At 47.4% G+C, this 17,511-nt stretch overlaps 1 protein-coding gene across 13 annotated transcripts in view; it reads left to right on the top strand.

Annotated features, from left to right (window-relative positions):
- Positions 1-17,511, top strand: part of LOC139548194 (RNA-binding protein Musashi homolog 2-like) — a 456,658-nt gene that overhangs the window by 139,288 nt on the left and 299,859 nt on the right. For 12 of the 13 annotated variants that reach the window (XM_071357680.1, XM_071357689.1, XM_071357690.1 and 9 more), the window contains exon 6: positions 12,148-12,240. The exons of the other annotated variant lie outside the window; for it this stretch is intronic. In XM_071357680.1, coding sequence (XP_071213781.1) covers positions 12,148-12,240 — 93 coding nt within the window. The remainder of the gene's footprint in view (positions 1-12,147; positions 12,241-17,511) is intronic. 13 annotated transcript variants of the gene reach the window in all.

Here is a 17,511-nt window from a genome sequence, read left to right on the forward strand (position 1 = left end):
ATCTGACGTGTTTGGCCCATGTTGTGTGTGCATATGTTTAAGCACTTTACCACTGAGAAGCAGTGTCCTTGGTCCTCCAGGAAATTCCCAGCTTGTGCACAGACAGCTGGGTGTGGGGAAAGAAGAATGCAGGGATGACAGAGGAGAAGAATTGAGCATGGTTATCCAAGCCCTCAGGGTGGAACCACATGTCAGAGTGGAGGATAGAGTGACCTATCCTCTGTCTTGCAGACCTATAGGAGGGCTGGGAAAGGAGAGCTGACAGCTGGTTGGTTGAAGTAGGCTGGTGTGGGTGGTGAGTTGTTTTCTGGGTTGATGTCACGGCTGCATCAGCGTTCATCGTTTCTCCCTACTCCCCCGGAGGCTTACCAGCTGTGTGGGTTCTCTGTGATCTGGAGCCGCTGAGGCCTGCTTCTCCACAAGGACAGCCTCTCTATGATCTGGAGCCGCTGAGGCATGCTTCTCCACAAGGACAGCCTCTCTATGATCTGGAGCCGCTGAGGCCTGCTTCTCCACAATGACAGCCTCTCTATGATCTGGAGCCGCTGAGACCTGCTTCTCCACAAGGACAGCCTCTCTATGATCTGGAGCCGCTGAGGCCTGCTTCTCCACAATGACAGCCTCTCTATGATCTGGAGCCGCTGAGGCCTGCTTCTCCACAAGGACAGCCTCTCTATGATCTGGAGCCACTGAGGCCTGCTTCTCCACAAGGACAGCCTCTTTATGATCTGGAGCCGCTGAGGCCTGCTTCTCCACAAGGACAGCCTCTCTGTGATCTGGAGCCGCTGAGGCCTGCTTCTCCACAAGGACAGCCTCTCTGTGATCTGGAGCCGCTGAGGCCTGCTTCTCCACAAGGACAGCCTCTCTGTGATATGGAGCCGCTGAGGCCTGCTTCTCCACAAGGACAGCCTCTCTGTGATCTGGAGCCGCTGAGGCCTGCTTCTCCACAAGGACAGCCTCTCTGTGATATGGAGCCGCTGAGGCCTGCTTCTCCACAAGGACAGCCTCTCTGTGATCTGGAGACGCTGATGCCTGCTTCTCCACAAGGACAGCCTCTCTGTGATCTGGAGCCGCTGAGGCCTGCTTCTCCACAAGGACAGCCTCTCTGTGATCTGGAGACGCTGATGCCTGCTTCTCCACAAGGACAGCCTCTCTTTGATCTGGAGCCGCTGAGGCATGCTTCTCCACAAGGACAGCCTCTCTGTGATCTGGAGCCGCTGAGGCCTGCTTCTCCACAAGGACAGCCTCTCTGTGATCTGGAGCCGCTGAGGCCTGCTTCTCCACAAGGACAGCCTCTCTTTGATCTAGAGACGCTGAGGCCTGCTTCTCCACAAGGACAGCCTCTCTTTGATCTAGAGACACTGAGGCCTGCTTCTCCACAAGGACAGCCTCTCTGTGATCTGGAGACGCTGATGCCTGCTTCTCCACAAGGACAGCCTCTCTTTGATCTGGAGCCGCTGAGGCCTGCTTCTCCACAAGGACAGCCTCTCTTTGATCTAGAGACACTGAGGCCTGCTTCTCCACAAGGACAGCCTCTCTGTGATCTGGAGCCGCTGAGGCCTGTTTCTCCACAAGGACAGCCTCTCTGTGATCTGGAGACACTGAGGCCTGCTTCTCCACAAGGACAGCCTCTCTGTGATCTGGAGCCGCTGAGGCCTGCTTCTCCACAAGGACAGCCTCTCACCACACCCAGCAGCACAATCACTAGCTAATCCCTGTTTTGTTTAGTAAGAAGGAAGAATAGGTGATGTTTGTAGTTGTAGTGGTCCGTCCACAGCCTCTGTGACTTGGCATCTGGTGGTAACATTGAAGGGGATATGAAGGTGGTGAAGATGGTGAAGGTTATTAGTTGTGTTGAGAGGGGAACAGTGTGGTGGCTGACTTGTAGGTTACTGAATTCACAAGGCTTTAATATAATTATTCCCTGTAGGGATTTAAGATGTACCCTGCTTATGTACTGTATGACCTGTAACTGAAATATAGAGTTGACATTTAAAGTGAAGTCGAGCTAAAGCATGTCTGCCATCGACAGGGATTATGTTCTGGTGATGGTAAATCATCTCTACCCTCATTTGATCAATGGCCAGATGAATCCCCCTCCCCCAGGCCCTACAGAGGTACAGGAGGAGACGGATTCTTATCTCTCTTTCCGTCTCTGTTGCTCTCTGTTTTTATCTGTTGCTCTCTGTCTCGCTCGCGCTCTCTGTCTCGCTCGTCGCTCTCTGTCTCGCTCGTCGCTCTCTGTCTCGCTCGTCGCTCTCTGTCTCGCTCGTCGCTCTCGGTCTCGCTCGCGCTCTCTGTCTTGCTCGCGCTCTCTGTCTCGCTCGCTCGCGCTCTCTGTCTCGCTCGCTCGCGCTCTCTGTCTCGCTCGTCGCTCTCTGTCTCGCTCGTCGCTCTCTGTCTCGCTCGTCGCTCTCTGTCTCGCTCGTCGCTCTCTGTCTCGCTCGTCGCTCTCGGTCTCGCTCGCGCTCTCTGTCTCGCTCGCTCTCTGTCTCGCTCGCTCTCTGTCTCGCTCGCTCTCTGTCTCGCTCTCTCGTTCTCTGTCTCGCTCTCTCGTTCTCTGTCTCGCTCGCTCATTCTCTGTCTCGCTCTCTTCTCTTTCTCACCACACACACACACACACACACACACACACACACACACACACACACACACACACACGGCCTACCTTCTCTCACCCTGCGGGATCCAGGCTTATCCCTCACCAGTTTCATCTATAGCGTTAAATCCTCCTGATCGGATCATTCCCTGGGACCCACCACCACTACATTGTGCCCCCCCCCTCCCCCCCAAGTGGTTCACCCTAGTAGGTAATCTAGAGGTTGTTTTTCACACACTCTGGGCTATTTCCACTCAGTAGCTTTACTGAGCCCTGTACAGTTCAGGATTTGAGCATTGTGTGTGTCTGACTATACTCGGCCCGCTGTTTGTATTCCATTGTTGTTCAAGGTAAAGCTAAGGTGTGTGAGAAGTAAGAAGTACAAGTTAATAGTCAGTAGGCCCTACTATTTGCCTGATTGTTATGGCTGATATGGTGAGAAATTGTTTTGTTAAAGTTAGTTTAAAAAGGTATCAAGCAGATGCAGAGAGATTTGTCCAGCAGCTTGTTAAAGTTAGTTTAAAAAGGTATCAAGCAGATGCAGAGAGATTTGTCCAGCAGCTTTCCTGAGCCTCCCTCCATCATGGAAGAGGCTATTGTATTGTATCCTGCTGTGTGATTTTGTTGTCTGCAGTCTGTACTAGATTCTGGATGTCAGGTCTGGAGATGAGGGGGGGGGGGTTCTGGGGTGTTGAACAGCACTTTCTCTGCCCGCCTCCCCTCCTTCCCCTGGCCCTCCTGCCTGTGGCCCTGCTCCAGGCCCCCGGCCTCCAGGCCCCCGGCCTCCAGGCCTGTCTCCCCTGCTCTCCGCTGCCCAGCTGCGTCCAAATTACAAAGAACCTACCACACTGCCACTTTATGTGCAATTCCACTTTTTATTGAGAAACAAGATTGTTTTTCCCCCTCACAAATTGTATTTTGTTTTGTGGTCCTTCCTGCAACCCTTACATGCCCCCCCTCAGAACACAGCAGAGCCCTATTGTGATCTCTTTTTATAGATGTCTTTTTATAGTTCTCTTTTTATAGATCTCTTTTTATAGATCTCTTTTTATAGATCTCTTTTCATAGTTCTCTTTTCATAGTTCTCTTTTTATAGATCTCTTTTTATAGATCTCTTTTTATAGATCTCTTTTTATAGTTCTCTTTTTATAGTTCTCTTTTAATATATCTCTTTTTATTGTTCTCTTTTTCATACTCTGTTCAGTTGTTCACTGACCTGGACTGAACTTAGTAATCAGTTCTTTCCCTGGAACAGAAGATTGAAGTCTTGGGGATGATACCCAATCTCAGAAGATCAACATTCTGATGACCTAACACTGAGAGGAGGCTGTTGATGCTCAGAGGAACAGACAGGTCACAGTGCATCAGGAAGGGTCAGTCTGTGGGGAATGACATACTGTAGTTTGTGATGTTTCGTAAGTATACAGGTCTACTGCCATCATGTCAATGACTATAAAATGGCCAACCTCCGGACATATGATGGTTTGTTTGATCTTGGTGCTGTCTGGGGTGGGATAAGGTATGGTTTGTTTGATCTTGGTGCTGTCTGGGGTGGGATAAGGTATGGTTTGTTTGATCTTGGTGCTGTCTGGGGTGGGATAAGGTATGGTTTGTTTGATCTTGGTGCTGTCTGGGGTGGGATAAGGTATGGTTTGTTTGATCTTGGTGCTGTCTGGGGTGGGATAAGGTATGGTTTGTTTGATCTTGGTGCTGTCTGGGGTGGGATAAGGTATGGTTTGTTTGATCTTGGTGCTGTCTGGGGTGGGATAAGGTATGGTTTGTTTGATCTTGGTGCTGTCTGGGGTGGGATAAGGTATGGTTTCATCTTCTAGGAAGTTACTCATACCATTCTATGTTGATGTAGCTACACAATACAGTACAGTGCTGCTAGAATAACTATGTATTTTGCATTGTTCATCGTGGTATCTTTTTTAGGCTAGGGAACGGTTCTGTTGTATAGTTTCTGGTTATTCTTCCCCATAGATGTAAAGCTCAGTGATCAGAGGGGAGTGTTATTCCGTGTGTCGTTTCCCGCTCGATGGTTTTAGACATTCAGTGTATTAATCGTCTGTTGCACTGAAGAAAGTGATCTCCTTCCAAACGACCAGGAACATTGATAGATCTGTTAGTGAGGACATTCAAGTCCACTTATCTCTTTCAATATATTCCTCAATGGCAACTGGGGAAATTTTACTTCAGTATCGGCAAGGTCTATTATAATGGAAAAGGAGTGAAAATAGTCACTTTAAACATGTATTTGGCTTCAAGCATTATAGTGTAAGTAATTTGATAAGTGCTTATAACTCCCTTGCTAAAGTTTCCAAGATTTCTGCCTAAAGCCACCACTTAATTAGCATATTCGTTTTTCAGAATGGCTTTGAGGAGCTCTCATCAATTTTTTCTAAATAATTTTTTTTCACTCCCTTAATGTGAAAATATTTTCTCCCGTTCAGCAATTTGTTTATCAAAGCTGAAGCTTCATTTAGATTCAGTGTGTTCTTTCCTGTGTGATTCTGGGAGGAGGAGGTGTATCTGTGCTCAGCATCACTGGGGCCCTCAAATAATCTATAAACTGCTTCTATCAATCTTCATAAGTGTAAAATAATCTATTGACTATGGGTAGGAGTGTAAAGCACATGTAATCATTGAGATTAAAGAAAGGAGTGGGTATTGCCTCTGTTTGTCAAGGTACAATATTGCTGCCTGTTCTACCAAGGCAATATTAAAAAAGCATTCTGTAAAATAAACAGACATGACAGTGGAATATCATTCTACTGAACAGTGTTTATTTGTCACCGGGGTGTAATGGTTATACAAGGACCTCAGCTCTGACCTGAAGATGATGGTCTTTGATGTAAGGTGATTGCAGAGCTGCATGCTATTGCTTTGAAGCCTTATATGACACACTATATTTACGTCAAGAAGGCCACATGCTGCATGCATATGTCAAAGCAGGGCTTTAACTCCTGTTACAAGCTTCTGTTCTGCAGCGTACAGCAGGTCTCATTACCATATCGTCTCGGCATTGAGATTTAGGTTATGTGTTCAGTCTGGTATCTGGCCAATGAATGGTTGGATCAAGTACTAGGCTACTACACTCTGATCCATGGAAGTTGACCCTGCTTTGACCTTCTGGATTACTCTCAAAGGCTTGACGATTTTTGTTGCTCCATTCCCCTTTGACAGGGTCAAATGGCACATGATCTAGTTTGAATGCTATTTCTGGGACATGTTGTTGTATGTAGTTATGTGGAGGTAACTGAAGCCAGACACAATACTCTACTGTAGGCCTGATGCTGCACTTTCATAGTATTGATGCTGTTCCTGTGTAGCAGTGTGTGGCCTCCTTCAACCAGATCAGTGTGTCTCGATGACTCTGTCTCTCTGTCTGTCTGTCTCTCTTTCTGTCTCTCTCTCTCTCTCTCTCTCTGTCTCTCTGTCTCTCTGTCTCTCTCTCTCTCTCTGTCTCTCTGTCTCTCTGTCTCTCTGTCTGTCTCTCTCTGTCTCTCTCTCTGTCTGTCTGTCTGTCTGTCTCTCTGTCTCTCTCTCTGTCTCTCTGTCTGTCTCTCTCTCTGTCTGACTGGGGGGGGGGGGGGTCCTGAGGAGAGGGTGTTTGGGTGGGTGGCCTGGGCCGGCGACCAAAAGCAGGCAGCCTCTCTCTACATCCATCCAGGCAAATGTAACTAATCAGCTAAGCGGGAGCGCTCAGTCAAACAGAGCTATGGCTGTCAGTCAGGGTTAGTGGCTGCCGAGCGCATTTGAATATGTGCATTACAATTCCACTTCGCAAATATGGACAAATTGGAGCTTTGCAGCTAAATTTAGAAAGCGTGAATAGAATATGGCAAGCGTGCTGTCGCACTGTCACTCAAAAAGCCAGTGACACGCCTGGCATAAGCTAAAGGAAAAGGGGGGGGCGGGCTTTTTAACTCGCAGCCACTGTCTTTCAGAAAACTTTATTATCTGAAGCTTGTTGAGGGGGGGCATGTTTAAAACCATATGTATAAGGACCTTGGTAATCAGTGCTGGATGTGAGATTTGAGATGATTGAAGGCGGGAGGAGGGGACTTGATTATCTCACTCTAATCAGACAGGGTCCAGACATAAAGAGTCGTGTATAAGGGCATCTCGTCCAATCAAATCAGCTGAGTCTCGTATAGGGGCGTGTCGTCTTCCTCTTACATAGTCTGAACAACAGTAGTAGTGAGACTCAATCACAGTGGAGAGGCTGGCTCTTAATCACAAGTAAACAGACCACTGCACTGCTTCCTTGGGAGGTTCTAGAGTTAATATACTGCAGGTCTTCCCCTCCACACTCTTCTCTCCTCTTGTCCTGACGACTGTTAACACGGTATACCTGCATCTCCTGCATAAATCACACTATAATATTTAGTCAGTTCATATTGGGACAGCGGCACCTTTTTCGTCTCTCCATGACTATTTTCCTTTAGTTGTCCTGCTCTGTGCCTGGATAAGAATCTGTGTTTGAGGGCTACAGCACATCTAATGAAAGATCTTAATTAGATCTCCTCTGTGCCCAGAGGAATATAGATTCAATAATCAGTCTTCACTCCTATTGTTTTGCCTCCATGCCATGAGGCTGCAGGACACGGTCTCCTTTCGTCATCCATCCTCCTTTTGTTCGTCAACTTTGAAATCCGCACATCCTCTGAAGGAAGTCCTGAGTTGCAGAGTTAAATAATTATTTTCCTACTCTTGGAATGAGTCACTGATTGCGGTCAGCAGTTTTACCAGGTGCCTCAGGAGCATTCTTAAAAAGACAAAAAAAAAAAATTTGCATTTCATTGAACGTGTTAATGGATATGTATGTTTTGATTGGTCCTCTATCTGCTCTCTGTGGTTGACTTGATGCTCGCCAAACAGGCAGGTTTTAAAAGTGCCTCATTATCTGTAAGACAGGACAGAGTGGATGAAGCTAGACTAAACCCCTGCTGATGACACAACCTTTTATTCAGCGTCTCCGTCATCTGAAACCTCTCACCTGTTTCCCTCCTATTGTCATTGGTGTTTTATCAGCAGTTCACAGCCCGAGCAGGCAGAACAACTCAGCCCACTCCACAGCCCGAGCAGGCAGAACAACTCAGCCCACTCCACAGCCCGAGCAGGCAGAACAACTCAGCCCACTCCACAGCCCGAGCAGGCAGAACAACTCAGCCCACTCCACAGCCCGAGCAGGCAGAACAACTCAGCCCACTCCAGACGCGCCGTGGTGTCTCCGCGTGTGTGAGAGAGAATCTTTCAGCGACAGGCTGACATTCTCAAAAAGAGGAAGTCAGGAGGCATTTGGAGGCACAGAAAGGGAGAAGAATTATCAAGCTCGGTCCATGAAAGACGACAGGGCCTAAACAGCAGCATCAGCAGCTGGAGACTGACTGAGAATTCCCCAAGTCAGCAACTGGCTCGCTGCACAGAAAGAAAACACATTGCATTCTCTCCTCCATCACCGTCAGGCTGTGCCGTTCGCTGGTGTGTCATTCCCATTTCTCTACTCGGCGCTCTCCAGAGACTGATTGTTCATATTCATGGATTCGGCCTGGGAATTTATGTACTTGAGATTGCAAAGATGCCTAAATCTCTGCCTGGACCGACACTATTCTATCCCCTAAACCAGGGGTTTAGATTCATGCAACTAGATTCAGCCACGGACCATTTTTGTCTGAACGGATGGTCGGGTGGCCAGAATATAGTTAATTTGTATAATTTGTATTTTTTGTTGTTGTTGGAATAATTGGTAACATATTTCCTAAATTAAACTCATTTTTAGCTCAAGTCCTGGTGATTTGACAGTCTTCTCTGAGCAATAAACGAACATCCATCTGCCGACCCCTGCCCGAAGATCTCTAGCTCTGAGCACTGACTAGTGTCTGGGTGGAGAGGAGGGGTATAGACCTGGCTCTGAGCACTGACTAGTGTCTGGGTGGAGAGGAGGGGTATAGACCCGGCTCTGAGCACTGACTAGTCTCTGGGTGGAGAGGAGGGGTATAGACCCGGCTCTGAGCACTGACTAGTGTCTTGGCTAGTGTCTTGGCTCTGAGCCCTAAATTAAACTCATTTTTAGCTCAAGTCCTGGTGATTTGACAGTCTTCTCTGAGCAATAAACGAACATCCATCTGCCGACCCCTGCCCGAAGATCTCTAGCTCTGAGCCCTGACTAGTGTCTGGGTGGAGAGGAGGGGTATAGACCTGGCTCTGAGCCCTGACTAGTGTCTGGGTGGAGAGGAGGGGTATATACCTGGCTCTGAGCCCTGACTAGTGTCTGGGTGGAGAGGAGGGGTATAGACCTGGCTCTGAGCCCTGACTAGTGTCTGGGTGGAGAGGAGGGGTATAGACCCGGCTCTGAGCACTGACTAGTGTCTGGGTGGAGAGGAGGGGTATAGACCCGGCTCTGAGCACTGACTAGTGTCTGGGTGGAGAGGAGGGGTATAGACCCGGCTCTGAGCACTGACTAGTGTCTGGGTGGAGAGGAGGGGTATAGACCTGGCTCTGAGCACTGACTAGTGTCTGGGTGGAGAGGAGGGGTATAGACCCGGCTCTGAGCACTGACTAGTGTCTTGGTGGAGAGGAGGGGTATAGACCCGGCTCTGAGCACTGACTAGTCTCTGGGTGGAGAGGAGGGGTATAGACCTGGCTCTGAGCCCTGACTAGTGTCTGGGTGGAGAGGAGGGGTATAGACCTGGCTCTGAGCACTGACTAGTGTCTTGGTGGAGAGGAGGGGTATAGACCTGGCTCTGAGCCCTGACTAGTGTCTGGGTGGAGAGGAGGGGTATAGACCTGGCTCTGAGCCCTGACTAGTGTCTGGGTGGAGAGGAGGGGTAAAGACCTGGCTCTGAGCACTGACTAGTGTCTGGGTGGAGAGGAGGGGTATAGACCCGGCTCTGAGCACTGACTAGTGTCTGGGTGGAGAGGAGGGGTATAGACCCGGCTCTGAGCACTGACTAGTGTCTGGGTGGAGAGGAGGGGTATAGACCTGGCTCTGAGCCCTGACTAGTGTCTGGGTGGAGAGGAGGGGTATAGACCCGGCTCTGAGCCCTGACTAGTCTCTGGGTGGAGAGGAGGGGTATAGACCTGGCTCTGAGCCCTGACTAGTGTCTGGGTGGAGAGGAGGGGTATAGACCTGGCTCTGAGCCCTGACTAGTGTCTGGGTGGAGAGGAGGGGTATAGACCTGGCTCTGAGCCCTGACTAGTGTCTGGGTGGAGAGGAGGGGTATAGACCCGGCTCTGAGCACTGACTAGTGTCTGGGTGGAGAGGAGGGGTAAAGCCCTGGGTTGTTTAAGTCCATACATTGTTTTGTGTTCATTTCTTTGTAACACGGACTGAACCTCTCGCCTCCTCTCGGCACGATTCTCCCTCGTCACCCTCTCCACTGCTTCACAGGTAGAGCTTTTCAAATTTGCACAAATAATGAGACACAGTTTGGTGTTGTAACTTACTGCATCCGCCTGGATCTCTCCAATCCCCCTGTGATCAGAGCAGAGCAGAACAGAGAGAGAGAGAGAGAGAGGCTTCTTGCTTCTCCTGTTGAGGCGTGTCAGTACACGACAAGGAGAGGCGACCGACTCCATCCATTACCTCAACCTCTCCAACACATCACAGCCCCCTGAATAGCTTCTCTCTCTGACACCTCACTGCTTTATGACGCTGTTCATCTTCTAACAGCCATGACCATCCACACACCATGTTTTTTGTCCTTTCCCTCCAATTCAAACAACACTTCTATGAAATACAGGTAGGAAACTGTCTGGCTGCTTCACGGCATCAGCGGTGGATTGTTATCCGAGCTAGTTATTGTTAGACGTTGCTTCTGTATATTTCTGTGAGGGATATTGAAGCTGAGGGTGGACAGTGATGTGATGCCTACAGTAAATGCCCTGGCCTGGCCCTAGATGCCGTCTGTCAGTGGTGTAGAGGGACTGAGGAATGTTGACAAGTCCTTCTAGACCATCTCCTCACTGTGGAGGAGGTGCAGAACTACTGCAGTCAGTCATCACTGCAGCTGATGCTTCTTACTGTCTCATCTCAGAGCTGCTCTGTCTAATTTGCTGAAAGCCTGTTCTAACCATCAGCCTGTATGCTAATGTGTAGGAGGGACTCTGCAGTCATATGCCAGGTGAGAGGAGGAGAGAGAGGAAGAGAAGGTATACAGTAAGAAGGATAGAGTGAATATTTAAGGCCTGTTGTCTGGTGTCAGAGAAGGAGAGAGGGAAAGAGACTGTAGGAGGATAGGGATTGGAGGAGGAGAGGAGAGAGGGAAGATGAAGGCCTGTTGTCTGGTGTCACAGTGAAGAGAAATTGACAGAGTAATTGTGTTGTTCCAGGACCTGAGAGATCTTTACACACACACACACACACACACACACACACACACACACACACACACACACACACACACACACACACACACACACACACACACACACACACACACACACACACACACACACACACACACACACACACTCTCTCTGAGGCCCACATCCCTGTCAGAAGGCGTAAAGACAGCAGGAGCTGAAAAAAACGAACTCTCGGCAGACAAGTTGAGGCATCCTGCTAGCGCCAAGACCAGCCTGAAAACGACTGGGGATAAAGACATACAGGCAGATTATCTATGAAGGGAAGCAGATGAAACTGCAGGGAGGGAAAGATGTCAGACGGACGGAGAGAGGAGAATGAAGGAAGGTAGAGAGATGAAGACTGAAGTGTTGCTGGCTTGTTGCTCCTAAAGATGGCGGGTGATAAATGTGAGCGATGTTCACGGATTCCCTGGCTGCACTCGGTCATCCATTGTGCTGGACTATGTTGCTAGTGCTGATGGGTAGTCCAACCATGGAGGGTGGTGGACAAGGGGAGAGATGTGCTCTCTCCTTTGACCCTCTGGGTTTAAACTTTGATTCCTTTCTCTTCTCCCCTTTCTCCTCTCCCCTCCCCTTTTCTCTCTCCTCCCCTATTCTCTCTCCTTTCTCTCCTATCTTCTCTCCCCTCCCCTATTCTCTCTCTCCTCTCCTCTCTCCTCTATCCTCTTCTCTCTCCTATCTTCTCTCTCCATTCCTCTCCTCTTCTCTCCTCTCCTCCCCTCTTCTCTCTCCTTTCTCTCCTCTCCTCTCTCCTCTACCCTCTTCTCTCTCCTTTATTCTCTCTCCATTCCTCTCCTCTTCTCTCTCCTTCTCTCCTCTCCTATCTTCTCTCCACTTCTCTCTCCTCTCCTCTATCTTCTCTCCTCTTCTTTTTCTCTCCTCTCTTCTCTCTCCTCTCCTCTTTTGTGTGAAAGTAAAAGTGTCAAAACTCATTGTGTGACCTTGGGAAGGACAGGGCACAGGTAGTGACATTAGCGACAGGTGGTCCTCTGGACACGTCCCTACACACCCCAACAAATGACCGCAGACTTGCAGCTCACGTGCTACACTACTCAACACTGTTTTCAGACTCAAACTATGAATATGGCCCCTTACAGTGAATGCTCTTGATATTTGTCCTCTAAAATACTTTCATATGTTGGTGATCTCTCTTCTCTCTTTTTATCTCCTTCCAGATGGTCACAAGAACAAAGAAAATATTCGTAGGAGGATTATCAGCGAACACAGTAGTTGAAGATGTGAAGCAGTATTTTGAACAGTTTGGCAAGGTAAGGCTTATTTGGAAGTGATGTCCTCTTCTTGTCCTGGGTCATTCAGGGGCTGTGTGATTTCAAGGTGATGGACTCTATCGGATCTCATCACGTCTCTAATAGAGATCTGTGGTGTGGAGGTGTACGAACTCCATTTCCTGGGATGTGTCTGATTCCTACACTGGCTCTGGAGGTGTATGGACTCATTCCCTGGGATGTGTCTGGTTCCTATACTGGCTCTGGAGGTCTACGGACTCATTTCCTGGGATGTGTCTGGTTCCTATACTGGCTGTGGAGATATATGGACTCATTCCCTGGGATGTGTCTGGTTCCTATACTGGCTGTGGAGGTGTACGGACCCATTTCCTGGGATGTGTCTGGTTCCTATACTGGCTGTGGAGGTGTACGGACTCATTTCCTGGGATATGTCTGGTTCCTACACTGGCTGTGGAGGTGTACGGACTCATTCCCTGGGATGTGTCTGGTTCCTATACTGGCTGTGGAGGTGTATGGACTCATTTCCTGGGATATGTCTGGTTCCTATACTGGCTGTGGAGGTGTATGGACTCATTTCCTGGGATGTGTCTGGTTCCTATACTGGCTGTGGAGGTGTACGGACTCATTCCCTGGGATGTGTCTGGTTCCTACACTGGCTGGTGAGGCTGGTTGTTTAGATGAGTCTCCCCCATATCCTGCTGCTGGTACCATCAGACCTGTTTCGTCAGTTGTCAGGCATGTAGTGTGACTGATTCTATTGTCACTTCTAAAGTGTCCATTTTAGCTTCTCCTTGGCATTGTTTGAATATTCTCATAATTTTTTTCAGAGATGTTGGGGACAGAGCCAGGGTTTGATTGAGTGGCCTGGATTTCCTGGCTCTCTAAGTCCTTGTTTGAATATTTAGAAAGTTCATCCTTCCTTCCTCCCTTCGTTGAAGTAGTCACTGATCCGACAGGACTGGATTTGTGAGAGCTCAAATACTGGAGCTCCTGCTTCACCTGTCCAATCGTGTTAGATCAGTGATTACTTTAAAAGTCCAGTGCAGTCAAAAACGTGATAGTTCTGTGTTTTATATATGTTTCCACCCTGAGGTTGGAATAATACTGTGAAATGATTCAAATTATGATAATTCCCTTTTAGTGTCAGAGCTGTTTGAAAAGACGCCTGAAATGTCAGGCTGTTCTGGTGGGATGGAATGTTGGCAAATTAGTTAATAGACCAATAAGAAAGATAGTTTCCAACCTCTCTGCCAATAAAGGCTAGTTTTCAGTTTTTTCCTCCCCACTCTGACAGTCGTAGCAAAATTCTTGCTTGAGAAATGTCTCTTTGCTAAGAAGCTATTTTTCTTTATTTTTGACCATTTGAATTGAAAAAATCACAGTAAAGTTCTTATTTGTTACCCAGAAGGGATTTGATATTGAGATAAAGACGGCTGCATTGGACCTTTCAGGAACGGGCCACATGGCTCCTGTCCTGGAAACCTCTCGAGCTCTCCTGGGTTAGAGGAGGCCCAATCAGACTGACTGACAGAGAGGGGCTGGATCCTGGCCCCATACCCCTCCTTCCCCGGGTCACCACACTGAACCCATGGCCGCAGGGCACCATCTGTCTGCCCGCACTATTGCACCCTCTGTGTGTGTGTGTGTGTGTGTGTGTGTGTGTGTGTGTGTGTGTGTGTGTGTGTGTGTGTGTGTGTGTGTCAGTGAGGAGTCCATCTGAGTGAATAAACCAGTTAATTAGCCAGTGTCCTCTCAGAGAAATGAGAGCACACCTGTACCAAGCACAGCAGCTGTGTTTTGGAGGGAAGAAGTCAGAAGTGGAGGGATGAGAGGGAGGTGGGGGCTGGAAGTGAGTTGTCTGAAATGTTAACTCTGGGAATCCATTTGCAAGCTGCTCTTGATGACTCCCATGTCAGCACTACTGATACTGTGTGTGTGTGTCCACGTGCGCATCCGCATGTGTGTTTATCAATGTCTGAGTGTGTGTTTTGTTTGGTGTGGATCCAGAATTAGCCAATTAGCAGAGTTCTGTTGGCTGTGTGTGTGTGTGTGTGTGCTTCATAGGGGTAGGAAGCAGGTGGCGTGGTGCACCAGGGTCATAAGATCTGTCTCCTCACAGACTGCTCTCCCAGACCGAGCAGGCTGGTGTGTGTGTGTGTGCGTACTACTATGACAGAGTGCTCTACAGAAGAGAGGCCTTTCCTCCCTGTTCAATGCGTCAGCCCCAAAGTGCATCTTAAGCAGAGCTGTGATGGCCCAGGAGCCCTAGGCCACAGGAAGCTACATGTACTGAATGAGTGTTTAAATGGACCAGGGACACTGCCACCTCTGTTGGCATACAGCCGTCTACCCTTCAGTGCTACACTATGTATTGTCTTAATACAGACCAGAGTGACTGTCTTTTGGGATATTATTTGCATATGGTAGTAATTCATCTCTTTTCTCCGTCCTCCAAGAGTAGTGCTTTATCAGATAGCTATACCCAGTGTTATAAACATAATGCCGTTTTCACACAGTCTTGACAAAGTGAACAATTCTCTCAGGAGTTTTACAGTTGGGACTTAACAACATGGGGACGGCACAACGAGATGATTCATCTTCATGATTATGCAATGGGGCACTCTTAACCTCAACCCACTTCATGGCGTAATCTTCCAAATTAGCAGAAAAATGGGAGCCCAGTCAATCCCCCTCCCCTTTCCTCTCTCCTGCCTTGTTAACACCCAGAGCAGGCTAATTAGCCAGGGTTGCTAATGCTTAGTCATACGTTTGTTATAATCGGCTTGGAGTTTGTCTCAAAACAAAGTGCACTTATCTGGCTGAGCTGCAACAACTCCTGCATTGGTTGTTGACCCCTCTCTGACCTCACCTTTCACCTGTCATCAGAGATACTGTACCTGGACATTACATTGAGTCAAACTCAGTGTTTAGTTAATTTAGTCTGTCATGAACAACAGCCTTAACTATTATTTGTGGTTATATATTGTTTTATCTTGATGTACTGTTCTAATATGTGAACCTGACTTTATAGAAATGGAAAAATACTATTCAAATCTAAAATAACCTAAATCCAGCTAGAATTCATTCTGACTTTTACCTCCGCCGCAAAAGCATTCTCTGCACAGTACAGCAGAGACACGAAAGCTAAACGGTGAGATAAAAGGTAAAATTTACTGAGGGATGAAAGAGGGATGTAGACTAGAGGTCGACCGATTTAATTGGAATGGCCGATTTCAAGTTTTCATAACAATCAGAAATCGTTAATTTTTTTTTTACACCTTTATTTAACTATGCAAGTCAGTTAAGAACACATTCTTATTTTCAATGATGGCCTAGAAACGGTGGGTTAACTGCCTTGTTCAGGGGCAGAACGACAGATTTTTACCTCGTCAGCTCAGGGATTCAATCTTGCAACCTTACGGTTAACTAGTCCAACGCTCTAACCACTTGCCTCACGAGGAGTCCGCCTGTTACGCGAATGCAGTAAGAAGCCAAGGTAAGTTGCTAGCTAGCAGTAAACTTATCTTATAAAAAACAATCAATCAATCATAATCACTAGTTAACTACACATGGTTGATGATATTACTAGTTTATCTAGCGTGTCCTGCGTTGCATATAATCGATGCAGTGCGCATTCGCGAAAAAGGACTGTCATTGCTCCAACGTGTACCTAACCATAAACATCTATGCCTTTCTTAAACTCAATACACAGAAGTATATATTTTTAAACCTGCATATTTAGCTAAAAGAAATCCAGGTTAGCAGGCAATATTAACCAGGTGAAATTGTGTCACTTCTCTTGCGTTCATTGCACGCAGAGTCTGGGTATATATGCAACAGTTTGGGCCGCCTGGCTCATTGCGAACTAATTTGCCAGAATTTTACGTAATTATGACATAACATTGAAAGTTGTGCAATGTAACTGAAATATTTAGACTTATGGATGCCACCCGTTAGATAAAATACGTAACGGTTCCGTATTTCACTGAAAGAATAAACGTTTTGTTTTCGAGATGATAGTTTCCGGATTCGACCATATTAATGACCTAAGGCTCGTATTTCTGTGTGTTAATATGTTATAATTAAGTCTATGATTTGATAGAGCAGTCTGACGGTAGGGACCAGCAGGCTCGTAAGCATTCATTCAAGCATTGCGCCATTGTGCTGGACTATGTTGCTAGTGCTGATGGGTAGTCCAACCATGGATGGTGGTGGACAAGGGGAGAGATGTGCTCTCTTCCGTGCGTTTTGCCAGCAGCTCTTCGCAATACTTCAAGCATTGCGCTGTTTATGACTTCAAGCCTATCAACTCCCGAGATTAGGCTGGTGTAACCGATGTGAGATGGCTAGCTAGTTAGCGGGGTGTGCGCTAATAGCGTTTCAAACGTCACTCGCTCTGAGACTTGGAGTAGTTGTTCCCCTTGCTCTGCATGGGTAACGCTGCTTCGAGGGTGGCTGTTGTCGATGCGTTCCTGGTTCGAGCCCAGGTAGCGGCGAGGAGAGGGATGGAAGCTATACTGTTACACTGGTAACAGTGCCTATAAGAACATCCAATAGTCAAAGGTATATGAAATACAAATCGTATAGAGAGAAATAGTCCTATAATTCCTATAATAACTACAACCTAAAACTTCTTACCTGGGAATATTGAAGACTCATGTTAAAAGGAACCACCAGCTTTCATATGTTCTCATGTTCTGAGCAAGGAACTTAAACGTTAGCTTTCTTACATGGCACATATTGCACTTTTACTTTCTTCTCCAACACTTTGTTTTTGCATTATTTAAACCAAATTGAACATGTTTCATTATTTATTTGAGGCTAAATTGATTTTATTGATGTATTATATTAAGTTAAAATAAGTGTTCATTCAGTATTGTTGTAATTGTCATTATTACAAATACTTTAAAAAAATAGTCTGATTAATCGGTATCGGCTTTTTGTGGTCCTCCAATAATCGGTATCGGCGTTGAAAAATCATAATCGGTCGACCTCTAATGTAGACTCCTCATCTCCAGGGGTTACTGAGGGATGAAAGAGGGATGTAGTCTCATCTCCAGGGGTTACTGAGGGATGAAAGAGGGATGTAGACTCCTCATCTCCAGGGGTTATTGAGGGATGAAAGAGGGATGTAGACTCCTCATCTCCAGGGGTTACTGAGGGATGAAAGAGGGATGTAGACTCCTCATCTCCAGGGGTTACTGAGGGATGAAAGAGGGATGTAGACTCCTCCTCCAGGGGTTACTGAGGGATGAAAGAGGGATGTAGACTCCTCATCTCCAGGGGTTACTG

The sequence above is a fragment of the Salvelinus alpinus genome, chromosome 21, assembly GCF_045679555.1.
Source record: "Salvelinus alpinus chromosome 21, SLU_Salpinus.1, whole genome shotgun sequence".
Classification (NCBI taxonomy): domain Eukaryota; kingdom Metazoa; phylum Chordata; class Actinopteri; order Salmoniformes; family Salmonidae; genus Salvelinus; species Salvelinus alpinus.